At 48.8% G+C, this 26,321-nt stretch overlaps 1 protein-coding gene across 2 annotated transcripts in view; it reads left to right on the forward strand.

Moving 5' to 3' along the window:
* The window catches only part of SMARCC1 (SWI/SNF related, matrix associated, actin dependent regulator of chromatin subfamily c member 1), a 57,539-nt gene that overhangs the window by 3,696 nt on the left and 27,522 nt on the right, over positions 1–26,321 (forward strand). For both annotated transcript variants that reach the window (XM_027908398.1, XM_027908396.1), the window contains exons 2-19: positions 2,175–2,294; positions 3,895–3,980; positions 7,461–7,542; positions 8,620–8,712; positions 9,482–9,551; positions 9,929–9,998; positions 11,311–11,386; positions 12,112–12,237; positions 12,521–12,639; positions 13,477–13,601; positions 14,374–14,433; positions 15,051–15,088; positions 16,005–16,126; positions 17,045–17,116; positions 21,368–21,481; positions 21,566–21,719; positions 22,000–22,113; positions 23,709–23,768. In XM_027908398.1, coding sequence (XP_027764199.1) covers positions 3,907–3,980; positions 7,461–7,542; positions 8,620–8,712; positions 9,482–9,551; positions 9,929–9,998; positions 11,311–11,386; positions 12,112–12,237; positions 12,521–12,639; positions 13,477–13,601; positions 14,374–14,433; positions 15,051–15,088; positions 16,005–16,126; positions 17,045–17,116; positions 21,368–21,481; positions 21,566–21,719; positions 22,000–22,113; positions 23,709–23,768 — 1,569 coding nt within the window. In that variant the 5' untranslated portion in view covers positions 2,175–2,294; positions 3,895–3,906. The remainder of the gene's footprint in view (positions 1–2,174; positions 2,295–3,894; positions 3,981–7,460; positions 7,543–8,619; positions 8,713–9,481; positions 9,552–9,928; positions 9,999–11,310; positions 11,387–12,111; positions 12,238–12,520; positions 12,640–13,476; positions 13,602–14,373; positions 14,434–15,050; positions 15,089–16,004; positions 16,127–17,044; positions 17,117–21,367; positions 21,482–21,565; positions 21,720–21,999; positions 22,114–23,708; positions 23,769–26,321) is intronic.

Consider the following 26,321-nt stretch of genomic DNA (forward strand, 5'->3'; position numbering starts at 1 on the left):
CATCTCACAAAAATGGAACAGGGCATCGTTCTGTCCTCTGGAATTCACTGCTTAGAAACCTTGAGTTGCTGCAGAATCATTTTCTGCTTCTGTGCAGGTGACTGGAAAACCTGGAGATCTGTTGGGACTTGGGTCCTCTGTGACCCCTTGAACCCCCTGGGCAAAGATCAGGGACCATCTGCCTCCTGTTGCTCCTAAAGATCCATTTGTGCTGCTCCCCTCTGGGCAGAAATGGTGGAGAGGAGTCCTGTGCTTCCTGCTGAGGGGCTTTTCTCCTTGTTGGGTAGGGGAGACCTCAGGCAGAGAAATGGGCTTCCCATCAACAGGGTGTGCAGGGTGGTGGCAAAGGAGGATGAGGAGTTCCTGGTGGTGTCTTCCTTTAGCTTCCAGCTGTGGGTGCCTCTTGCAGGAGGGAGAAATGGGATCCCTGAGTAAAGGAATAAATGCCTGAAAAGAATTCAGCCTGTGTGTAAGAACAGGCTTTGCAAGATGTTTTCTCATGGAATTTTCCTTTTTTTTTTTTTTTTTTTTTTTTTTTTTTTTTTTTTTTTTTTTTTTTTTTTTTTTTTTTTTTTTTTTTTTTTTTTTTTTTTTTTTTTTTTTTTTTTTTTTTTTTTTTTTTTTTTTTTTTTTTTTTTTTTTTTTTTTTTTTTCCTGAAGGAAAATATTTGAAAAAAGTGGAGTAAGTCCATCCAAGGATGTCACCCCTTCTGGGTTTGGTTTATTGAAAGAGGTTCAGAGAATCCCAGAATGGTTTGGGTTTGAAGGGACCTTAAGGATCATCCAGTGTCACACCTTCCACTGTCCCAGGTTGCTCCAACCTGGCCTTGGACACTTCCAGGGATCCAGGGGCAGCCACAGCTTCTCTGGGCAACCTGTGCCAGGGCCTGCCCACCCTCCCAGCCAGCAATTCCTTCCCACTATCCCATCTCTCCCTGCCCTCTGGCAGTGGGAAGCCATTCCCTGTGTCCTGTCCCTCCAGCCCCTTGTCCAAAGTCCTGTTCAGGGCCGGGGGTTGGACTCAGTGATCCCTGTGGATCCCTCCCAGCTCAGGATGTTTTGTGTTTCTGGCATAACTAAAACGTTAATTCCTGGGGGAGGGAGCAGGGCTAAGGAAAAGGCATTTGGAGTTTTAATGCTCTCTATGGGCTCGTGTTTCTGGATGGGGTTTTATACACAGTGTAGGACACCTGGGGAGTCCCACAGGTGTTTGTGTCCTTTGAATTGCAAAGGTTTAACTTCTCAGATGTGTCTGTCAGCTCCTTAGAAAGGAACTTGCATCCCAAGGTGGTCAAATCCTGTAAAAGGACAGTGGAAAAGTCAATGTCTTGGAGGTATCTTTGGCTTAGGAGCTGGTGCTCTGGAAAACCTCAATTTGACTGGTATTTAAACCACTGCTCCAAAGTTCTGAGGCTTCTGGCTCCTACAGTTGGTTTGAAAAGGGCTCCAGAAAACCTGATTTGAGGGAAGAGCGAAGGCTCAGAGTTACCCAGGTGAGAGTTTGGGGTGGCTCCTATTGCTCCACGTTCTACCTGGGAAGGAAGGGGGTGTTTGTCCTTCCCTTGGATGTCTCCTGGCACGTGGAGGAGATGACATCCAGTGAGTGGATACTGGAAATGAGGAGCAACAAAAACCCAGCAGCCGGGTGGGGTCGGCTCATATTTCATGCTGTGATTTCCCCTTTTGCATTTACATTTTATTTACATTTACGTCTTATTGGAAGTAGGACCTTGGGAACTGCTCAGGTTGTCCTGAAACATTGCCAGTGGAGGTGTCTGGCCCAGCTTTTGTCCTCTCATGCCACTGGATGCTCTGAGGGTTCCTTAGTTACAGAAGGAGCTGGGGAAGTTACTGCGCAGCTCTGGGTGTGGGGGCAGAGCCAGGCTGTTCCTTTCTTAGGAACTACAAATGAGCTTGGAGTTAATCTGGGGCTGTGTCAGGAGGAGCTGGGGATGATCCACAGGTAGGTGCTGGATTTTAAGCCTAAAGCTTGGAAAATGCCTGTGCCTGGTGCTTCTTCTGTGCAAACCCCGTCCTTCACCCCCTTCCCAGCCTTACAGGGATCCCAAAATCTTCAAACTCTGCTCCACGACTGCTGAAATAACCTGGGGTGGTACTAACCAGGCTTCATTTCCCTCTCTCCCCCAAGTAAACACGTGGTTCTTGTCTTTCAGTACGTTCAGGCAGATGCTCCCACCAACAAAACGCTGGCTGGGCTGGTGGTGCAGCTGCTGCAGTTCCAGGAAGATGCCTTTGGAAAACACGTCACCAATCCTGCCTTCACAAAGCTTCCTGTGAGTACTGGGGCTCCCACCCCTGCTGTTCCACCTCTGTGCTGATCCAGGCCCTGGGGAGAGAGAGCTCTGCTCCAGCTGAGGCTGGGACAGCACACTCCTCAAAAGCACATTTTTCAGTGTAATTTTTCAGTTTTTTAAGTCAAATCTGGACCGGCCCTCCCCTAAACCGAGGGAATAAAACGCTCCTTCCAAAGCAAACAAGCCTCCCCTTGGGCATTTCTGTTGATTAAACCCCCGAGCTTGCAGCGGTGCCAAGGCTGAAAGACGACTTTCCCATGGTCTTGGGAGTATTACCTCGGATGGCTTTCCACTCCCCTGGGGGTGTTGGTACCCGGGAAACAAAATCGACACGTTGTAAGGGGGGCTGCTGGTTTAAAAATTCCAGCTGGAGCCCTGCCCAGCACCACGGGGAGCTTGTCCTGGGCAGTGTGAGGTGCAGAGGGGCTGGAGGGATGAGACAACTGGTTATAAACGCCCCCAACCATCGCCTGTCCCCCTGCCCAGAGCCTCAGATGCACAGGGAACCTGTGCATCTGAGGCTCTGGGCAGGGGGACAGGCGACGGTGGGGGCATTTACAGCCATTTATACACTGAGCTTAAGTTGTCCTGAAAGGGTGGGAGGGTGGGCAGGCCCTGGCACAGGTTGCCCAGAGAAGCTGTGGCTGCCCCTGGATCCCTGGAAGTGTCCAAGGCCAGGCTGGAGCACCCTGGGCTGGTGGAAGGTGTCCCTTGCCCGTGGCAGGGGGTGGCACTGGGTGGATCTTTAAGGTCCCTTCCACCCAAACCATTCTGGCATTCTCTGAGGCTCTTGGTGCTTTGGAGAGCACCCAGAAGCACCACAAGGTGCCACTAAGGTCTATCTCACCATCCCTCCTGTAATATCTGACACCTCAGTGATGATAAAAGGCTTTAGGGAGACAGAGGGGAACTCTGTGCTGCTTTATTTTGGTGTGGCAGCATTAAGCCCACAGAACTGTCATTCAACCATCTGGGCGCTCACCAGTCCTAAATCAATTTGCCTTATCTTGAAAATGGGCAATAAAGATTGCGGTGACATCATAAAGGTGCCGTTCCTGTGTTTGCTCTGGCTGTTTCAGAGGTTTAATCTGGTCGAATTTGCTCGGATCAGTTGGATCTCTGTGCTCTCAGTTCCTTCCCTCGGGAGACAACTCCTCAGTTCACCTTCCTGTGTGTTCTTTGCTGGGAAATGCTCTGTGCACCCCCCAGCTGAGGCTGGCAGGGCCTTTTTTAGGCCTTCAGTTAATTTGCTGTGAAATGGGTGTTCAGAGAGCTTGGACTTTTACAGCTCTGCCAGGAATGTTTTTCAAGCTACTCCCGTAAGGAAGGACGTGGAGCTTTCAGATGCGTCAAGTTCTGCTTGCAAACACCAAGAGTTCTGCTTCAACCAAATGCATTTAATTTTCTTGAGACATTCTTAAAGGAGAGCCTAAAACTCCAGAGGGGATTAATCTGAAAATTAACTATTCATTTGCTAAGTTAGATATCTAAAACAACCAGCAAGTGTGTATTTGTTTAAAATAATTGCCCGAAAGTCACCGTCTCTGTGTTTTCCTGTGTTGTTTTTTTGGGGTTCCAGGCAAAGTGCTTCATGGATTTCAAAGCTGGAGGTACATTATGTCACATTCTTGGTGCTGCTTACAAATATAAGAATGAGCAGGGCTGGTAAGTTTTTTTTATTTGTGATTTACACACCTTTTGCATGAAACCAAGCACACAAACTGCTCATGCCAAGCACCCAGCGTTTAATCCCTCCTGGAGACTCGGGGAGGCAGGGACTGGAGATGGGAAGAGGGAATGTTTTCCTGTGTGGCTTTTTTCAGACACACCCCCCTGCTTCTAAATTTATAGATCCTTGGCCAAGTTTAAGGTCTTGGCCTGGAGCTGGGAGTTAATGACAAGTCTGAGGCTCTTTTTTTTGGCGTTTCCTCGCTGTGTGACTGAGAACATGGACCAGATTCAATATGTCACATCTGTAGGGTGTACATCTTTGCTGTGTTGATTGGAGGGGTTAGTTATAATTGGGGAAACACGAAGCATTGCACAGATTCTAATAAATGCTCAGTTTTCCATCACTTACCCATCTCCAGAAGTGGGGAATGGAAGCACTTAGAGAGACTCTGCTCCTGCAGCTCTCAGCACTGGGATCAAATACCCATCCCAGGAGTGTTTTGTCCTGTGTGTTTCTAAGTTAATATCCTCCTTCCAATAGAGCAGCAGCACAGGATCATAAAATCATGGGATGGTTTGGGTTGGAAGGGACCTCAAAGCCCATCCAGTCCCACCCTCTGCCACTGAGGGACACCTTCCATGGACCAGGTGGCTCCAAGCCCTGTCCAGCTTGGCCTCAAAATTACTGCATTTGAGAACAATGGGGGGAAAATGAGGATGAGAAGTCAATAAATGTAAATAAATAGACTAAAGTAAGCAGAGGTTGTTTTTGCATGTGAATCTGATGTTTCTGATCTGTAACAGCATTCCTGGAATCGAGTCTGTGTTGCTGTTACAAGAGCCAATTAAAAGGCAAAATAAAGTTGGTTTAGAGTGGCTGGTTGGTTTATTAGGGGTTATTTATCCTCATACCAGCTCTGTCTGAGGTGGATGCATCAGGAATAAGCTCTTTTCAGGGATTTTCCTTCTCCAGTTTTGCCATCCCTGGGACATGGCCCCTGTTTTGTCTGTGGTGTGTCAGGAGTGTCTTGCTGCCCCTTTGAACTCAAAACAACGGAGTCAAATGGTTCCCACTTCCCGAATATTCGAGCATTCCATTTTTCACCGTGCAAATCTAGTTTTCAGTCACAGATATTTGCCAGCAAAGCTCAGCCACGTGGTTCCCTCCTCTCTCCTCCCTCCCTCGCTGCCCCCTCACCACTAGTGTGGGTAGTGCCTTGTGTCTGTGCATGTGGGACGTAGGGGGAAGTAATCCCGGAACTTAACTCTGAGGATCAGCCCTAGAGCTTGGAATGTGCCCTTCACTGACTCAACCAAATAATCCGTGGTGTCTGTGCCTGAAATATGATTTTGATTTGATTTTTGAACGGTCTGCATTGTCGCTCTTGCTTAACCTGTTTGTGAATGATCTGTCTTATAGGAGAAGTACCTTTCCTCGCCATAATAGGTATGTCTGCCAGCTGACATACCTTGTCCCTCACTGCAACCCAAGCTGTTTGCTAGAACCTGGCAGAGGGAAGCACTTAAGCTGAGGACAGGAGGAATTGGTGCTTTTTGACCCCAGGGGGCAGCTAAAAAAGTGCTGTTAATTAACACATCAACACGCTTCTCTTAAAAGCGGGGGCTTGACAAAGCAGGAATTTGGGGGCATGTAGAGCGTTCCAGGAGTGCACAGTGCAGGTTTGGAGCAACAGATGTAAAAATTTTTGGTCAGACTCCCGTGCCCTGAGTGGTTTTGTCTCACGGGTACCAAGAGTCCATTGGGTGTTTGGGTCAGTTTGTGTTTATTTGTTTATTTCCCTTCATTTCCATGAAACCATTCTGTGTGTTTTGGATACAAACCGTGGCTGACTAACAGAGAAGTGGCTGGATCTCGGCTCTAAAACCCTTTATTAAGCTGTGCGGTGCAGTGACCTCGCAGCCCTGGTGTCTGGTCCTTCTCCTGCGAGTCCCTGTGAGCTGCTGCACATGCACAGCGCTGCTTAAACCCCTCAAATTGCTCTGAAAAGGGCTGCTTCTGGTAAATCTGCCAGGATGTTTTGCTCAACCTGCCGTGCCCTCGGTGTGACGGGAAGAGCCCCTGACTTAGGAGAGAACCCTCCCTGCCTGCTGGTGGCTGTTCCCTCAGAACCCCCTGCGTGGGCAGCTCCCTCCTGGAGCCCCAGAGAGCCCCCAGTGCAGAACAACGTGGTGCTCTCAGCTGAAGGGCCTTTGTTTAATGTAGGGGGTTCTCCTTGCTGTGCTGCCCTGCTGGTAACGGGCTTTGGGGCTGAAAATGTCGCTTTCCTTTACCTGCACTGAATGTTTGTCGACCCTAGAGATGGATTTGTTGCTGGAAAGGGGGGTGTGTTGGTAACAGCTGTCAGTGGGTGTGGGATAAAAGTGTGTTCTAGCCTGGGGTGGACACTTGGAGCCTGGCAGGCCCTGCATGGGGAGGGTGTGCACGGCTGTTTCGCTGGGCTAAATGTGCCCAGGGGGTTTTATTTCACCCTCAGGTCCCTCCTGGCACCACCTCAGCACCCAGGTGGTGTTTGCAGGCTCCGGCAACAGCTTTTTCCAAACCCTGGGCGGTGCCCCAGGTCGTGTTTTACGTCTCAGAGTCACCAGCCTGGTGATCTGAACTGATGCTGGTGCTTTGGGAAAGCTTGCATTGTGGAGGGGCAGCCCCAGATCTGTGCTGAGCCCCCTGGGGAGGGTGCTGGGCTTGTCCCACCTCTCACATTCATGGGAGTCTCCCCTCAAACCCTTCCTTTGAGTCCATTCCCCCGTGGATTCCAAATGTGTGCGTGCTCCAGGTGGGTACAGAGGATGGCTGGGGGGTCCTCTGGTGCTTCCCAGTAGGAAGTCTCAGATTTTGTGTTATCCCCACATTTCCCATGGATAAACCTCCATTGTTACTGCAGCGATTTGGACTGTTTGGCTGTGAAATAACAAAAGTTTGACGTCCCAGAGTCCAATAAAAGCGATGATAAAATGCTCATGTGGATTGTTAGCTCCCTGTGCTCGGGGGGGGGGGGTTGTTCTCACATCAGGCAGAGGAACTGCTGCTTTCCCTGCATTCCCAGGACAGGTGGATGGGTGCAGCCAGAAGTAAGAAACGTGAGAGCTCATCCATGACTTTTCTCATGTAGTTGTTGGCACCCCTCGTGATCCCGTGTGTTCAGCGATCCCTCGTGACTCTGGTGGAATGCATGGCCCTGCTCCAGGGCTTTGCTGGACAATGTCAACCTGCCTGTTTTTTTTTTTTTTTCCCCCTGAACATTTCACAAATCAGCTGCATTTTGTTGATTTGGTTCCTTGTGGTTTTTCTTGCTCGTGAGGGGCTGCCAAGTGAAGCAGAAATAGGTGTGGTTGTGCTTTAAAGTGTCCTTAACGTCGCTCCACGAGCCGCTGTTTGTGTGGAACGGGAGAGATTCTTGGCTGCTGAGGGGTAGGGAGTGGAATTGAACATTTTGGAATGCTTTCCCTTCCCAGGAGGAGGTTTGACCTGCAGAATCCCTCCCGGATGGATCGGAACGTGGAGATGTTCATGAACATCGAGAAAACACTCGTGCAGGCAAGGAACCCCCACCCAAACCCCAGCAGGCTCAGGGCACGCATTCCCTGGGGCTTTATGTGCCTCAGGACCCAGGGAGGAGCTTCATCCTGGGCTTCTGTAGGAATATTGGACTCTTCCCTCCCTCTCCCACCCATTTGAGTCACAATTTCATGTTATCACTTGAAAAATTCGGAAATGCAGAGGGTGAGGAAAACCTGTTGTAAGGTGGGAGAAAACATCCTGAGTGTCCCAGTGTTCCTGTGGAAGTGGCACCCTTGGGGCTGAGGAGCTGGTTCTGTGCCCACCCATTCCATGGCTGACTCCTGAGACTTTTAGTTTGATCTAAATTTCACTCTTCTCAGATTAGGAAATGTTTTAGAGTCTCACTTTATCAAATGAGTTCTTTTCTATATCCATTAAGCAGCTCTGTGGAGTCTAATTTGAAGTTACATTTTTTTTTAACTGCTGCATGTGACTAATATATTACTTCTTTTCAAACTCTAAAGCCAAGCTCAGTGTACAGCAGAGTCAAAACATGACTTTGAGGAGCTCCTCAGGAATGGAGATAGGAGGAAGGGACAGCAAAAAGTGACAATGCTCTTACTGTAAAAACCTCTTGGTGTTGTTGTGGTGGTTTCAGGGCATAATAGAGCAAAGAATGGAAGTTCCAGGTTGATTAGTGAGCACCTCAGTGCTGTGGCAGTGAGTGACTGTGTGTGTCAGGGCAGCAGGGCAGGTTCCAATGGGATGTTGACACCAGGAGACTTAAATTCCCTTTGAAGTGAAGTCTTGCACAGCCTGTCAGAACTCCTTGACATCAAAGCCATGGTTTGTGTTAGGGGGGTTGTGGAACAGGAGGGGGAACAGCCCCACTGGGTGAAGGTCTGGCAGAGCTCACAGCAGAGCCACAGGGACCAGACAGAAACCTATGGGTTTCCTTGTGGGAAGGTAATATTGGGGGTTCCTGGAGCTGTGTCACCCCCTGATCTGTGCTCCTTTGTAGTTACAAGCCTTGGGGATTTTAATAAAAATACTGTGATTGTTGTCACAGATCACCTCCTAATTCCTCATTTGACTTGCTGTTCTCTCCCCCAGAACAACTGTCTGAGCAGACCAACCATCTACCTCATTCCTGACATTGAGCTGAAGCTGGCAAACAAGCTGAAGGACATTGTCAAACGTCACCAGGTGAGTGTTGGACGGCAGATCCTGAGCCAGGGGTTCCAGGTACAGCATCTCTGCCCACCCTGAGCACTGAGTTACACCTGGATGTGTCTGATGGCACGAGGCAGCAGCACCAGGTCCCTAAACAGTGCCAATGGTTTTTATCCTCCAGTGGGGACTAAAACTTGCCTCTGCTCTGAAAGGGAACCTGGACCTGCTGCTGAAGTGAAGGGGGGTTCTGGGTGAGGTGGGGCAGCCACAGCTGATTTATTGTTCAGTTCCTGTGTGGAGAGAGCAGGAGCTGGTCCAGGCCTGAGCCTGGAGAAGGAATTCTGTCCTAAAGGAGTTCTGTGGTGAACTCCAGGCTTGCTGTATCCAGGAGTGATTTAAGGGGTTTTTAAAGCAGGCAGCTTTGTGTCTAAAGGGGTGTGAAGAGCTGAAGACAGAAATTGTCCCTGATTTTGCTTTTTGGGCTTTCTTCCTTTGCTCTCATCTTGTTGCCAACTTTGCTTCTCCCTGTTGTGACTATTGTACCTGTGGCTCCCTCCTCCCTACCATCCCGAGTCCTTGTTGCAGCCCATGCCGAGTAAATCCATGCCCCTTGTCCCAGCCCTGGGCTCTCTGGGGTTACAGGGACAGGTGTCAGTGAGAGGTTTGCCCTCTGTGCTGCTGAAGATGCTGTTACTGTCCCTGGTTTTGTGGGGTGTGGGTGAAAAGCAGGAGCCAAGGAGTTTGGGGTGATGTGTTGAGGGTTTCTCACGTGGTTTCTTCTGTCCTTCCCCCTTTCCCACAGGGAACAGTAACTGAAGAGAAGTCCAAGGCCACCCACCATGTTTATCCAAGTCCTACCTCACTGGATGACGGTAAAGGTTGCCTCTGTTGGAAGTACTTAAGGTCCAAAAAAGCGATTTAACAGCTGCACCCTTCAGCAAACAGCAGAAAATCGCTCTTATTTTTTTAATCTTGACTCCATTTAGTTGCCTGTTGGATCGTTGTTGTTGAGTCCGAGCTTCACAGCCATAACCCCCTTTTTCCATCCTCCCTGGCCTGTGCTGGCCACTAGATGGAAGTGTGTCCTCTGGAGCTGCTCTGTGCTCTGTTCTGGCAGCTCCAGGCCCAGCCATGGCTTTGTGTTTATCTTTAACCACTTCAGGTTCGGGGAGTCATAAATATCAGGGTATGGAAAAGTGAATTAATGTGCTTTTAATCCAAACCTGACCCAGATCTCTTTCCTTGGCAGATGAATGGTTGAGACCTGTGATGAAAAAGGACAAGCAGGTGCTGGTACACTGGGGCTTCTTCCCAGACAGGTAAAGGAAGGTGGGGGAAGAAAGTGGATCCTGAGCCTGAATTCAGTTTATTGAAGGAAAGGTCCTGATCTCAGTGTCCAAAGCTTGAAAATAATCATTGATTTACAACTCAGATGTGCCCATCCAGTGGTTGCACTGGCAGGTGGGGGTGGAAAATTGATTCACAGCTGAAATGTTCACATCCACGGGGGACACTAGCAGGTGGGGGTGGAAAGGAGAGGGGTTTTCTGCAAAGCCACAAGGACCTGGTTGCAAATTGATCCAGATTTCAAAGGGTGGAACAAGCCTTTCCTCTCAGCCTTAAGGGAGAGCTTGTGGTTGAGCTCTGACAAAGAGGTTTCACTCCATGGGTTGCCTTCAGCCAGGTGCAAGTGGCTGATAAAGCTTCCATTTGAGAGAGCTGGTGTTGTTGGAAGGTGTTAAAATACAGTGTGTGTGCTGTTGGTAGCTTCAGTGTATTTGCAGTAACTGGCTGTGGAAGGTCAGTTAAAGGATGGATAACGCAGCATTAACTTTGGTTCAGATAACTTCTTCAGGCCACCCAAGTCTGCTGTGCACACCCAGAACTCCCAGGAACCCTATTTCCCACAGGTGTTTCAGTGGAAGAGAACGAACAGGAGTCACACTGAAGTTTCTTTCTTTGTACAGATGAAGAACCTTTAGATGTTTTTATATTTCTATCAGTGGTCAGTTTGGTGTTGATTCTGTGTGTGTGTATTTATAAATACCAGTACAAACACGAGGAATTCTGTATACACATCGTGCTGTGCACATACATGACTTGCCCCAGTTCCTCATTGGGTGCCTGGTGTTGACTGTATTTTGGCTTTTGCTCAGTGTAGTAATAGTAAATAGACTTGGGAGGGAACAGCATGTGGAAAAATGAGGGAATAGCGTGTGGAAAAGTGAAAGTCAATAATAAATGGTTTCCAGAAGGAGAGGGTGCAGACTCCTTCCTTCCAGGAATCCAGCAGCTCTTGCTTTAACTCCTAAGGACAGAACAAAGTGAATTAAGCTAATTCCAGGGTTTGATCAGGGACTCAGAGCTGCCTTGGCACACCGGGGTCTCTCCAGATTTGCACCTTTAAGCTGGTTCACGGGGATGGGTTTGAAGCTCTGATGTGCACAAGATGCCTTGGCCCCCTCCCTCTGCACTGTGTGCTGTTCCTGTAGCAGCAGTGGTTATTCCCTGGGGCACACACTCTGCTGTCCCAGCAGTGGGATGTGCCCATGTCACACTGCTGGGTCCCATCCCTGCTGCTGATCCCTGGGACGGGCACCACAGGGCGTTGTCTCTTGCCTCTCTCCTCAGCTATGACACCTGGGTTCATGCCAACGAAATAGAGGCCGAAATTGAGGACCCTCCCATTCCTGAGAAGCCATGGAAGGTGAGTGTCCCTCAAGCAGCTCCCACAATTCCTGCTTTTATTCTGTTATTTGCCTTACACAGTGTTCTGGCTGTGCTGCTCATCCCCACAGAGTTCGAGCAGCTCAGGCCTGAACATAATTTGGGGTCTGTTCAAACACCACTTACTCCATGTCATAGCTGGTAATTAACTGGAAAACACGCTATTTGAATATAAATCTGCTGGGAATAGTAAGAAAGAATTGTGTAAAATATTAGTAAATCAATAACAAATTGTATTAATTACTCTGAAGCTCAACATTTTTTTTTCGGCCAAGTTTTTTCAAGGAGTTTATTAATTTTTAAGCTAAACTATTTGAAGATGGATATTTTAAATCAATATATGGCCAGTTCTTACTTTTTCTGATGTTTGTGGCACATTTGCCCAGGTGATCTGTGTATTCAGGACATTTTGATGGTAGTTTTCAGCATCCAGAACTGTTGTCCCAGCTCTGAGAACTGCCCTCACATTTCAGGAGGCTTAAGAATGGTTGAGGAGCAGAGGCTGCATTCTAGACTTGGTCATGTTCATCCTTGATTGTCCTGCCTTGTGAAATCCTCATCATTGTGTGTGAAACCTTTAGGACATAATTGGGGTGTTTAGACCCTCATGAAGCTCCCAGAACGTCCCTAATCCTGTCAGGAAAGGTCTGCCATGGAGTGCTTTGTTCACAAAGCTGCTGCATGTCCCTGTCTTGGGTTCCTCAGGTTCATGCCAAGTGGATTCTGGACACAGATGTGTTCAATGAGTGGATGAATGAGGAGGATTATGAGGTGGATGAGAACAGGAAATCCGTGAGTTTCCGCCAGAGAATCTCCATGAAAAATGAAGAGGTGGGTGGTTCTCTGTGCTGGGGACCTGTGCATGCCCTGATGGTCTTTATCTCTGCATGGACAGAGCTGGGGGTTCCCCTGGAGAAGAGAAGGCTCCAGGGAGACCTGAGAGCCCCTGGCAGGGCCTAAAGGGGCTCCAGGAGAGCTGGAGAGGGACTGGGATCTCTCCTGGTGTGTGCTGGGGTGTCAGTGCTCTAAGCTCCTGCTGTAGGGGGGACTGAGGAAGAGTTTACCCTGCAGGGACTGATATTTGGGGTGAACTCAGTGCTTCCCTCCCCCACAGCCCGTGCGGAGTCCGGAGCGGAGAGACAGGAAAGCAGCTGCCAGCACAAGGAAGAGAAAACATTCCCCTTCCCCACCCCCCACTCCTGTGGAGTCCAGGAAGAAGACAGGGAAGAAAGGGTGAGTGTCTGAGCCCTGGAAGTGGAGAGGAGTTTCCGAGGAGTGCTGGTGGGGAGATCTCTGTGCCCTGCCAGCTCTCCCGGCTCAGGTTGCACTCGTTATGTCTGCAGTGGAATCCAGTGGTTCACCCTGTGCTCTGTGAGTGATTCCTTTCCTCCCCTGCAGAAACCTGTGGGCTGCAGGTGGGGCAGGACTTGGGGCAGGTTGTCCTTTGCCTCTCTCATGGATGGGGTTTCATGGCAGCTCAAGAGTGGAAATGAAAGGAAAAGTTCCTCAGCTCCTTCTGAAATAACCCCCACTGGTTGTGCTGGGGCAGTCGTGGGGTACGAGCACAGCCCCATAAATTCCTGCTTTTCATTAAGGAGATTGTTATTGATGTAGCCGAGTACTTTGAAATCCACTTCTCAAATGTAAACCTTAACAGAGAGACGTTTGTGGCTTAAAGATTAGGGGGGTTATCAATGGTTTGGTTTGATCTCTGAAAAAGAAGAAAATCCCATATTCTACCCAAATAAAAGCTTATTTATGGGGCTTTTTGTGTGGATATGGAGAGAAACTGTTTTGAGCTAAAAATTCAGGTCTTGTTCATAGACCTGCTGGGCTCCAATAAGACAAAGCTGGAAATTTATCACCCAGGAAAGAGTGAGTGGATAACCTGAATTACTGCTTGTTCCAAGGTAAATCCCGAGTTAGATGCTGTAGGGAGAGGTGTGGGTGGTTCTGCCTTGGTTCCCACGGGGATTTCAGAAGGGTTTTTAACCCGTCCTTTAATCCTGGTATGTGAACAATGTCCAGGTGAGAACATCTGGCAGAGAACTTGTGTCTGCTCTGTTCCAGACAAGCAGCTTTGTACGGGAAAAGGAGGGGGCAGAAAGAAGAGGATGAACAGGAAGATCTTACCAAGGACATGGAGGATCCCACACCAGTCCCCAACATAGAAGAAGTGGTACTTCCCAAAAATGGTAAAATATGCGAACACTGGGTTCTTTGAATGTTACAAAATGGCTTAAACTGAATTTAAAAAAAACCACATATATTTTGTCACATCTTTGAAATACTTCATGGCCATGGGGCCAGGTGGTCTGATCCCACCTGCATTTCTCTGATCAGGGATTGACAGCTGGGAAGGGCAGCAGATTCACCTTCTTTTGGCCTTCTAAAGTACAAAAATACGTTTACAAAATACACTTTGTAAAATACATTTACAAAAATCTACTTAAACTTGTTTCACTTTTTTTGTGTTTGTTTGTCTTTGGGGAGGGGGTGGAGTTTTCTGGAGCCAAATACTTCTCTGCCAAGTCCCCAGGAGGAGGATGTTAAATAAGTGGAAACTCTGCAACTTGTCAGGTGCTTTGAGCTCCTAATCCCTTGCAGGGAATGGTTGATCTGGACAATACCTGGTCTGGGCAGGACCTGTTAGATAAAGATAAACAAGAGAAACAATTCCTTCTGCAGTCCTTGCCAGCAGAGTATGTTGGGAGTTGGTCCATTTGCCTGGTGTGAGCTGGGGTGTGAAGCACTGCTGGGTGTTGAGCAGGTGGAGCAGAGCAGGGTTAGTCCATGGATGGGGGGCTTTGTGTCCAGCTGGGGATTTGGGGACATCAGAGTGGCTGTTGTGCTCCGAGAGCACACAGGAAAGGCTCTGAACTGCAGGGACAGGGCCAGCACAGGGTTTGGGACAGGGAGAGCTGCTGGCCTGGGATCCTTCCTCACCAGCTGGTTTTGCTTTGGCAGTGAACCCCAAGAAGGACAGTGAGAACACGCCGGTGAAGGGAGGCACCGTGGCAGACCTGGGTAAAGCACTCACAGCACCCCCAAGTCCTACAGCCCTGCTTGGAGCCCAGCAGAGTCCAGAGTTTCAAATCTCTCCATTTTAAAAGCAGTCTCTAATTCTACTGTTTCAATGAATTAATTCAGTTTTCTTATGTATTCCAGTTGAAATGTGTCAACTCTTCTACTTGCAAGGCTGTCCCCACGTAGACAATTTTTATTTTTAATGTGACATATAAGCTCTTTTCTAGCTCTTCTCCTTGTTTTTAGTGGGAATCAAGGTGAATCCCAGATTCCCTGAGCTTGGCTAATCCTTGGCATAAGAGATCCAAACTGGTGTGCCATATCCTGTTACACAGGGCTCCCCTGGGGCACTGGGAAGGCTAGTAATGAAATAGGGGTTCTGGAGTGGGGGAAAATCATCATTATCCTTCCTCTGTATTCTTAGTGTTCCCTGGGCTGGGATAGGTGGGTAAGGGTGTCACTGCTTTAGTGATGAGTGATCCACTTTCCTTCCCCCCTCTCTTCCCATCCAAAATAAATTAAATATTCTTTCCCGCTAAGCTTTTGTGTTGCTGGAGAGGCTCCTGAGCACTCAGATGGTTTTCAGCGGTGTAACTGTAAATGTTTTTACCTTTCAGATGAGCAGGACGAGGAGACAGTGGCCACTGGGGGAAAGGTAACAGCAGCTCTTTGTTGCTAAACTTCACAGAAACTGAGATCAGAGAATCCCAGACTGGTTTTGGTGGAAGGGATCTTAAAGCCCCACCCAGTGCCACCCCCTGCCATGGGCAGGGACACCTTCCACCAGCCCAGGCTGCTCCAACCTGGCCTTGGACACTTCCAGGGATCCAGGGGCAGCCACAGCTTCTCTGGGCAACCTGTGCCAGGGCCTGCCCACCCTCCCAGCCAGCAATTCCCTCCCAGTATCCCATCTCTCCCTGCCCTCTGGCAGTGGGAACCCATTCCCCTTGGCCTGTCAAGATCTTCATCTCACCTTCAGGAGCTGAACCTGTAATAATTACCGAGTGATGTGTAAGATTAAGTTAGTTACCGGTGGGGATGTTTTTGTTATTATAAAAATTCTCCAAATGGGGGTACTTTGTAGTTTTGTGTTGCATTTGTGGCACTATTGTAACAGCTTGCAGTTGTCAGATCACTGGGTGTGTTTAGAGTGATACCTTGTTGTCTTTGGGGGAGTTTAATCCCAGGGAAAGGTCTGTTGTTGATCCCGAGGACTCTTTAGGGTCTTGCTTCAGGGACTTGGATGTTTTTCATGTTGAGTTACCCACATGCTCTTCAGACAACTCCTGAGGGTTTTTGTGCAGGTGATGTCGTGACCTGATCCTCTATTTATACTTCTGTGCTCTTCTCTTGATCATTTTGGGTCAAGAATTGAGTATTTGCTGGAACTCCAGGTGTAGAACCCCAGGTGTTCACAGGAGGCTTCTGCTGTGAAGCAGCAGAGCGGCCAAAGACTTGTCCTCCTGGTGGGGATGTCACAGAATCCGTACAGCACTGGAAACCTCCTGTCCCAGAGTGGTGTGGCATGTCTCTGGAAGGCCCCTGACTGTTGTGTTCCCTCCCTGCTGCAGGAAGATGAAGATCCCAACAAAGGTGATCAGAGTCGCTCCATCGATCCAGGGGAAGACAATGTCACAGAGCAAACCAACCACATCATCATCCCCAGCTATGCATCCTGGTTTGACTACAACTGGTAAGGGCAGTTGGGAACCGAGAGTTTGAAGCAACAACTGTTGGTTAGGTCTGGTTCCCATGTCTGGGGGCAGCTTTTCCATCTTTCTGAGCTGACTTCTGGCTGTTCTCAGGGATTGGGAACGAGGAAGAGGATTTCAAACAGCAGGGACCTTCAGTCTGCCTTCTCAGCAGTTCTTGCTTTACACTGATTCCCTTCCAGTGTGGGAGAGAATTCCATTCTCCTCTAGTCCTTGTGTGATCTTCCTACGTTTGTGTCTCCTTCTGAAAGTCGGTGCCTTTTGGTTTTGCTTCAGAACTTGCCTGTGAGGATAAATCATTGGCTGTACAGGGAGGATACTTGTTTCAGCTTGGAATCCTCCTTGGAATCAGGGATTTGGGGGGGTGGTGCCCACACAACTCGCTGGAGTGACCCTGGTGTTCTCTGTGCTCAGACCTTTGTGGTGTGGGAGGAGCAGTGAGGGATGGGGAAAGTCAGTCCCTTAGGTAGCACTTTTTGAAAACCACAAGTGCCTTGGAAGCACAGCAAGGAGTAGCCATTTGTCTGGAAGGTTCTCCCGAGTACCCACTTTATCATGGTTCTGGAGCTTTAGGCTGGAGCCTGAAAAGGTGTGCTGTGGCACTGGAGTGTTGGGACTCATGTGCAACTTCAACAAGTGGGTGACTTGTCCCAGCAGTGAACTCAGGTGGGCTGGGAGCTGTTGGTGTCGGGGTTGGATCAATTCCCAGCTCTGTTCCCTTGGATCAGTGGCTTAAACAGAACCGTCCAAAATCACATTTCCAGAGCGCTGGGGTTCCTAAAAAAGAATGATCATGAAATAACCCTTGTGATGAGTGTTCTCCCTCCCAGGTGCTCTGGGGTGAGCAGGGCGCTGCAGGTGGTCGTGCCTGCCCTCTGAGCTGGGTGTTCTTGTTGCAGCATCCACGTGATCGAGCGCCGGGCGCTCCCGGAATTCTTCAACGGGAAAAACAAGTCCAAGACTCCAGAGATGTAAGTAAAGCCTGTGATTGTGGGGCTTCCCATCCCATGGATCCTGTGGGCACTGCAGCTGGGAGGGTGCTAAGCTGGTGTTTTCTGTAGAGCACGAAAGGAAGAGCTGCTGATCATGTCTGCACAGTGTTGGAGCAGAGGGAAAAGTTTAAATATCAAAGAAATAATTAGTAGTGGTTACCCAGGATAATAAAACTGCTATCTCCCAAGTAATACTGAACAAGTTCTTGACCTTTGTGGCACAAATGTGATCACCTTCCACAGCCATCTCAAAATGTCACGATAGGGCAGGAACTGAAGAATCCTCTTGGCTTCTCCCTCTCTCCTCACGCCACGCTGTGGGTTTGAGGCTCAGGAGTTGTGTGTGAGCACTGAGGGTGTTTTGGGTGCTGTGTCAGGCTGTGGATGGGATTTTCCACGGTTTTCCATGGTAATTTCAGTTCCCAGAGCAGCTGATGGGTAATGGTGAAGTGCAGGTGAGGGTCAGGAAATGAATCTTCACAGCCCTTGGATGTGCCTGTTCTCAAACATCAGAGCCTGGTTTCAGTCACAGGGTTGTGCATGGCAAGGAGGCAGACATTTTTTTCCTCTCCAGCTGTTCCAGCCCCTGGTGACACTTCAGTTCTGGCCATACCTGTTCAATCCAGGTGGATTTAGATCCAGTTTGTACTTGTCTCATCTCCCTGTGGGATCTGGTTACTGCAGAGCTTGAGTGGTCTTAATTCAAAATTACCCACACAGAGCTGTTCAAACAGCTGCAACATCTCCCTGGAGCTGTTTAAAATAATAATTAAAATAAAGCTGATTATTGTGAGGTATTGCAGGTTTTGTCACACATCAAATGATTACATTCTGCTCTGCCTTAGCTGGTAACAAGATCAGCTGCTGATTTTTGCCTCAAATGCTTGAGAATCCTCTGCAAAGGTTTTTCCGTGCATTAGGAAAGTTCATCTTTCCTCTGAAAATTTTCTAACAGTAAATTTCATTATTCAGGGACATCTTGAAAGGTGATCTCTAAAGGAAGATGGTCAGGGAGGCTTTTGTGCTTGTTTCTATTTAAATGATCCTAAAACCTGAGATTTCACCCCAAAAAATAATGAATTTTTACCCCAGTGTGTGCTGGTCCACTTGGGCAGTGGAACTGGGCTGGTTGTGTTCCCTTTGTCTTGGTATCAAATCTTGGCCAGTTGCAGAGCAGCTTTTGGGGATTTTAAAAGGTTTTCTTTCAATCAGCTCCTGAATGAAATGCTTGAGGTGTCCCACTGTCTGAGTGTCAGCTGAGCCCTGAATTTTTCATACACAGCATTTCATACAACCCTGGGATGGTTTGGGTTGGAAGGACCTTAAAGACCATCCAGTGCCACCCCCTGCCATGGGCAGGGACACCTTCCACCAGCCCAGGGTGCTCCAGCCTGGCCTTGGACACTTCCAGGGATCCAGGGGCAGCCACAGCTTCTCTGCCCAACCTGTGCCAGGGCCTGCCCACCCTCCCAGCCAGGAATTCCTTCCCAATATCCCATCTATCCCTGCCCTCTGGCAGTGGGAAGCCATTCCCTGTGTCCTGTCCCTCCATCCCTTGTCCCCAGTCCCTCTCCAGCTCTCCTGGAGCCCCTTTAGGCCCTGCCAGGGGCTCTCAGGTCTCCCTGGATCCTTCTCTTCTCCAGGGGAACCCCCCCAGCTGTCCCAGCCTGGACAGAACTCCTGCAGAAACTGTTGTTGTGCTGGAATCTCCCCGTCTCAGGTGTCACTGTTGGTTTGTGAGGCTTCTGGTCTGACATTGAGACAGAAATCAGAAACTGAGCTTTTTCCCCAGGGATCTGCTGTGTTTTCCCTCTGCCCCTGGAGGTCCCTGGGCAGGCACAGCCAGGCCCCCCCCGAGCTGTGTGACAGGAGGAAAACAAGTCAAACACAGCAAGTTCCATTTGGATGAAAGGGAAACTTTTAACTCTGAAGATGAAGCACCAGGATGGGGCCCTGGGAAGTTGGGATTGTTCCTCCTTTGCTGGACAAAGCCCTTGGAAACCTGGTCAAAATTCATGGTTTGAGTTGGAGGTTGGATTAGAGACCTCCTGAGGTCCCTGCAGCCCTGGAATTTTCAGTCTATAGTCTTTCCTCTGCATGTCTGAGTTCCAGAGGCAACTACAGCTGCACTGTGGAATTCCAGAGTGGTTTGTGTTGGAAGGGACCTTCAAGATCATCTCGTTCCAACCCCCTGCCATCCCCAAATGTATTTGTTCTGGAGTGTATTTACTGACACTGCTCCATCAGCTTTACTGTTCAGCAGGTTGTTGTTGGGGGTTTCCAGGACTCTGTGTCCAAGGCAGGAATGCTGATCCCTCTCTCTGTTGCCCACCAATGGGGTTGTCCCATGTGCTCTCAGGATTCCTTTCTCACTTGGCACCAGAACATCAGTCTGCTGATACTCCTCCCTGAGCTGCTTGTGGTTATTGCCTGTGAGTGGAGCGGGTCAGGGGCTCCTCCCAGTCCTCCTGTTGTCCTGGAGATCTATTTTGGGACCGTTTAGGGGTTGTAGGAGCAGCACGTGGGCTCGGCTTTGTGTTTCCTTTTTAAATCAGGGAGTGCCATCCCTGTGAATGGAGATGATTTGCCTCCAGCTGAATGTTCAGGCCAAAACACCGTGTTTGGGAGCTCACCCTGGTTCACTGTTGTGACAGCAGTGCCTGGGGGTGGGTCCTGTCTGAAAAGGCATTGTAACTAAATCCCACTTGACTTCCCCTCTCCCTGCTGACAGGTTTTAGCTCATGGGTCGTGTCGTGGTTGAAAACCATCTCCCTTCGGGATAAAACCTTGGGACGTTTCTGTCTTGGGCTTCTCTCTGCACCTCTTGATGTGACCCTTGCTAATAAATATTAATTTCTGCCGCCAAGGCCCGTTCCTGGGCAGGTGGGACCCCAGTTCTGCCCTGGAGCATTCAGCAGTGTGCCTCAGTGTTCCTCTGGGGAAGAAGCTCCCCTTCATTTCTGGCCTCCTGAACGTCCCCAAGGAGCCCAGCACCTACTCCAGCAAGTTGCTTCTGGCCAGCTTCATATAGAATTGGCTCAGGAGGGAGATGTGGGGTTTTGGCAGGGATCTGTGCTTCCAGCATCTGTCTCCTTATGCTCTGCCTGGATGATTTATTTATATTTTTGGTTACCAGCTGCTTTGCACACACTGCATGCGAGACATTCCCTCTGGAATTTTCCAAAGGCAGAGATCTGCTTACAATACACTGTTTTAAAACACAGCTTTTTGTAGGATGCTCACTTCACAGAATCCCAGCGTGGTTTGGGTGGGAAGGGACTTAAAAGACCCCCAAATTCCACCCCTGTGCCATGGGCAGGGACACGTTCCAGCAGACCAGGTTGCTCCAAGCCCCGTCCAACCTGGGTGATTCCAACTTGAATTTGGCAGATTGGTTTTTTCCCCTCTAAAGAACAGGGCTATCAGTAAATATCTGGGATGTTATTTTCTGGACAGTTTTTATTAGGAAGCATCAGGATATTGCAGAAACTTCCTGAGGAGCCTCTGAGGCCACAGTGCAGGGAAGGGGCTGAACCCCAAACCTGCTTCCTTGGCCTGTCGTGCACTGAAATGTGGGAATCTCACAGGGCTTGTTTCTGCCCCAGCTGTTCCCAGCTGTGCTGGCTCTGGGCTCTTATCCTCTGCTCTTCAAAGATCTGCTCTTTCCTACGTTGCTGTTCTCCAGCCTTTCCTCCCTCATCTCTTGTCTGTTAAACCTCCCTGTGTAGCCACAGCAGTGTTCCAGCCACTGTGCTGCTGCTGCTGCTGCTTTTCTGGGCAGCCTCTTTCCTCCCAGCCTCACATAGGGATGGACAAGGATTATTTACCCTGTTTCCATGGGAAGACCAAACCCCACTAGTTTTTTCTGCAGCTACTACCACTGTGTGAATATTTGGTTGATGCCCAGCCTGACACAGATGCTTGTGTGACTGCAACTGGAGCGTGTTTCCATCCATCCACAGGGAAAATCCAGAGTGAAGCCGTCTGGAAGAGATGGGTCATACTCAGTATACAGAAATAAATCCCCTTACCCTGTTGCTTGGGATGCTGATTCCCAAATTTCACCAACAAAAACGATCTGTTGGTGTTTCCTTGTCAGCGACACGAGTGTTTGGAGGGGGTGAACCCTAAAATAGGCGCTGTGGGTGTTGTTAACCCTCGGTGGCTGTGAGCAGCGTGCCCCTCGTGCTGCAGAGCCCTGGCCCTGACTGTGAGCCCCCTGTGTTGCAGATACCTGGCCTACAGGAACTTCATGATCGACACGTACCGGCTGAACCCACAGGAGTACCTGACGAGCACGGCGTGCCGCAGGAACCTCACCGGGGACGTGTGTGCCGTCATGAGGTGACACCCGCGCCGGGGGACGGGCACCGGGGCCTTGGGCGAGGCTTCAGTGGTGGAGCTTTGCTTTGCCCCTCTCTTTGGCAGGGTCCACGCTTTCCTGGAGCAGTGGGGCCTCATTAACTACCAGGTGGACCCCGAGAGCCGCCCCATGGCCATGGGGCCGCCCCCCACCCCTCACTTCAATGTGCTGGCCGACACCCCCTCGGGGCTGATGCCCCTGCACATCCGCACTCCACAGGTGAGTCCTGCAGGGCTGCCTTTGCTGGGCTCTCTCCAGGGTAATGGAACACGCCAGCAGAGCCATCTGTGCCCAGCTTGGTGAAATGTGCCCTCTTTAGTCCGGCTGGGTCCAACCTTTCAGGTGGTTTTACAAAAACACTCGCCCCTATTGCTCAGGGATTTGTTTTACAGTCACCTCCATGGGCTTGTGTTCAGCTTCTCTGTTGGACGTTGGTCTGAAGACCTTGAGAAACTTCCAATTCTTGCCCCTCTCACCTTTCCCTCGGGTATTTTCCCAGGTTCCAGCTGCTCAGCAGATGCTGAGTTTTCCTGAGAAGAACAAGGAGAAGCCAACTGACCTGCAGAACTTTGGGCTTCGCACAGACATCTACTCAAAGAAGACTTTAGCCAAGGCAGGTGTTGGGATCTGTTTCCCCTTTTTCCCCTCAACCTTCTACTGAGCTTTATTGCTCAGGTGTGCCCAGCTGGGTGACACTGGGGGGACTTTGTTACTCTCACACTCCTGGTTTAGATTTCTTCCAGAGTGCAGGACACTGAGATGAGTGAGTGTGTTGGAATTCTGATTTTGTAGACATAAAGACACGTATCAATTCCCATTCCCCTGTCAGCCTTCAGACCCCAAACTCACTGTGTTCTGCCTGTTCCTCCTGAGTGGTTCAGAATCAACAAACCCTCCAGTAATTCAGACCAGGAGCTGGATCTTTAACTGTCCTCTTTTCCAAGTCTGAGCAGGGTTTTCCAGCCTGAGAGAACAAAAGGTGTCCCCAAACCACTGCAGGTGATGTTCTGTCACTGTCATTGCACTGTGTGGCACAGGGTAATTAGAACTGAGACATCACTGCAATGATGTGATGATTCCATAACCACCTGCCTCTCTCCTGCTCCCAACACCTGTGTGTGCCTGGAGGTGCTGCAGGAATCCCATGTTACCATAACACTTTGGGGCTTGGGAATCTCCAGAGTTCTTTGGGCTCACATCAGGTTTAATTCTGGGTAATTAGCCCACTGTGCTAAGAGGTCACTATTGGAACCAAAGAAATAACTATTTATACACTACTATTTTACTATTTGCACGCTATTTATCCCCTCAGGGAGTGATTTCAAAACCCCACAAACCCAAACAGTACTTCTAGAGATCAGTATTTTTTATAGCCTTGTTCCATCTCACATTTCACAGACTGATTTTTCACTTGTTATGGGGAGCGTAAATATTCTCCAAATCCATAAATCCTCCCTGGTTCTGGACTCTTCACAGGATCTGTACCAGTGAGCTGGAGCAGATTTCTTGGCAGATACTGATTTCCCTGTTTGGTTTCTGTGTGACTGTTGGGTTTTTGGCTCTTAAATCAGCCTGTTGGGGAGCTGATCAGCTGCTGGGTGATGATTAATGTTCTGTTTGGGTTAATGATGTGTCTGAAACGCATCTTGAGATAATATTTATTCCCCTAAATACCCATTTCCTTTGCTGTGCTCTGGCACAGAGCCACCCAATGATGTTCTTCAGGAGCAGGTGACAAGCTGCTCTTGTCCTTTTTGACACGTGCTGGGTCAGGGTGTCACAGGAGGGGAAGTTTCACCCTGCATTTTGTGATTTCATTTTTATGTTTAACTAGTCCCAGCAGTTAATGAGGTATAGATTTGGGAGCAGCAACCCTTGGAGCAAGTGATTGCTGGAGTGCAAATGATCTTGCTGTAATTACTTTTCCTTCTCACACAGCTCATTTCACTTGTAAAGATTTATCATTTCTTTACTGATGAACTTACAGATAAATGAACTTATTTTTTACTGAGTTACTGATGAACTTTCTGAACAGATGAACTTATTTTGGACCAGCACACACCACACACAGCCCACTGCCTTCAGCACTTATGGGTTTATCATTTAGGAAAATCCTCTTTTCTTTTTTTCCCTTCAGTGTTTTCTTCTAAAAGGTTTTGTACAAAAACTCCTGCGTTTCACTTCTTTTTTTCCTGCTGTTTTTTGTAGAGTAAAGGTGCAAGTGCTGGGAGAGAATGGACAGAGCAGGAGACGCTGCTGCTCTTGGAAGTAAGTTCAGGAGGGCCAAACCCAAGGGTAGGAAACCAAAGCATGTGGGATATTGGGCTTTAAAAACCTGCCCATGGCTCCTGCCCCTGGGAAGGGAGGCCCTTTGGGAGCCCTTTCACCCCACACCTCTCCCGGTTGCTTCTGCCACGGAGCTGCGCTTGGGGGGTTCTTTGGTCTTTTCCTGGGGGTCTCCAAGAACAGTCCCTGAGATGGCTCCAGCCAGGTGCTGCAAAATGAACTCAGAGAGCTGCTGCAGGGTTTTGTCCCCGGGTTGCCCCACCTGATGCTCCTGAAGCGCGTGGTGATTGTGGGATGTCCTGGAATTCCGGTCGGGGATGGAAACCCTCCCCCTGCAGAGGCTGCTCTGGTGTCCCACGCTGACAGCAGGGCACAGTTGTTTTTCTGGGCTTCATCAGAAGAGGAGTCTCAGTGGCCTGAAATAATTTAAAGTGCTGCCACTTCCTGTAAAGAAAAATCATCTCCCCAGCTTGGCTATTCCGGGGACGTTCTCGTGATGCAGCGGCTGCACGGCTGATTTATTTCCCTTTATGTAATTCAGGCTTCTAAGAATTCCAGTTTGGGGTTCTATTTTTGTTTGTTTCTACGTGGAGAGCTCAAAGCAGACTGCAGTTGCCTGATTGTTCCAGCCTTTTGTCTTCCCAAGTGTCAATAAACCCACTGAAAAGTTCATTTGTTAGGGAAAAGCCTGGAGAAGGGACCTGGGCAGTGCTGAACAGCACTCAGCTCCTGTCATTTAGCCCTCACAGATATGGGGTATGGTCACCAAACGGCAAAAACTTCTATTTTTTTCTATTTATTTTACATTGATATTCACTGTTTAGCCGACACTTTCCTATAGGCACGTGGAAAAAAATTTGCTTATAGAGTGTAAACAGGTCAGATGTTTTCCATGGCATTCTTGGAGGGAGAAACAAGGCTGATGTCTTGATATACTGGCTGCTTTCCTCTGTTATTTATTTAAATGCATTATTTAAATTAATATTATTAATAGTGTTATTATTTAAAATTCAGTGGTTTGTACGTTTGTAGCTTCTGGTCAGACACAGCAAGTTGTAGCCTAATGAAATAATCCAGTGACATATTTGTTTAAAACAAAAGAAAAAAAACCAAAAAACACCCACAAATCTTGAGATTGCAATTTGATTTAATGAGTTTAAATTAATAATATTTTTATTGCCGATTTTTTACTGGGTTTGCCCTCTGAATAAATCAGTGCAGAGTATATCAGTTCAAGCATAAGTAATTGGGCTGTAACAAGCCAGCTCAGTCCAATTAAATCCTCAGGGCAGCTTTGGGCAAACAGGGATGCAGCAAAGTTCCAAATAATAAATCATCTCTACGATAATTATTGTCCCTCTGCCTGTTGACTGAATTAACGGGGGAGGAAAACATTTCCCTCCCTGAATCCTGCCCCAGCCCCTCTGTGTCCACGGGGCACTGTGAGTGCCTTCCCAGCTCTGCTCAGGAAGGATGGTGGTTGGGAGAGGGTTTGTCTGGCAGGAGGATAAAGCAGAGAAGGAGCAGAGACCAAAGCCAGTGGGTGTGGAGAAGCAGGGCTGGTCTCACGTGCAGTGTGGGCACAGCTGGGGACCCCCACACAGCCCACACCCAGGGATGGAGGGAGGGAAAGGGAGTGGGTAAAGCTTTCCCTTGAACGTGACCTACTGAGCTGAGCAGTTTCTTGTTTATTAAACTCATTACTCCTTGTTGTTCTTTATTATTCTCATTCTTAAACCCCTGGAAGATCAAAGGGAGGGCAGAGGAAGGGTTCAGCAGTGGGTGGGAATGGGGATTCCTGTGGGAGGACCAGCCTCTCCAGTGCAGTCTGTCCATTCATTCCCAAACTCAGATTATCTCAGAAATGTAGAAATTAATGGCTCAGGATAACTCAGCATTTATTTTATGTCATACAAATGCTTCACTAAAACAGTTTTCGGGGGAAAAAATGCTTGTTAAGGGATAGTAATTAATTAGGCCACCACTTGGAGGGTTTTACGGGACTAATTTGTTGGTTTTTCATAGAATAATGCAGGGCCTTCAGTAGCTCTTTGCTGTTAAATTATTTTAAGGCTTTTCTGCAGTTTAAAAATGACTGAAATTCTGAATCACAAAATCTTTGATTTGATCTAGAAGTTCTTATTTTGTGAAGTGCTTTTCCACCCAGTAAGGACTTGTTAGAGAGATCCCACTGGTGAGCAGTTCCTGGAGAACTGAGATCTCTCCTGCCTTCAGGATGGGGGATATTTGTCCCTCTTGGTGTATTGCTTTGATGCTGTTCCACTTCTGTAACATCTGTTGGATCTAAAAACTGGATTTCACCATCCCAGAGAGCTTTGTGTGTTCAGTGGGAGAACACAGGAGCCCCCGGGGAGGAGTGGTGGGAACTGAGGAATTGTGAGACGTGGCAGGACAAGCAAAATTCTCTGTGGAAGCAAGTGGGGGAACACCAACTGTGTGAATGCTGGTAAATCCCAAACGTTCTGAGGATTCTCTTTGACACAGTAAGAGCATCAACTCACGTGTTGGTCCCTG

The sequence above is a fragment of the Empidonax traillii genome, unplaced genomic scaffold (assembly GCF_003031625.1).
Source record: "Empidonax traillii isolate 1590-97213 ecotype Southwest subspecies unplaced genomic scaffold, ASM303162v1 scaffold1694:size78175, whole genome shotgun sequence".
NCBI lineage: Eukaryota > Metazoa > Chordata > Aves > Passeriformes > Tyrannidae > Empidonax > Empidonax traillii.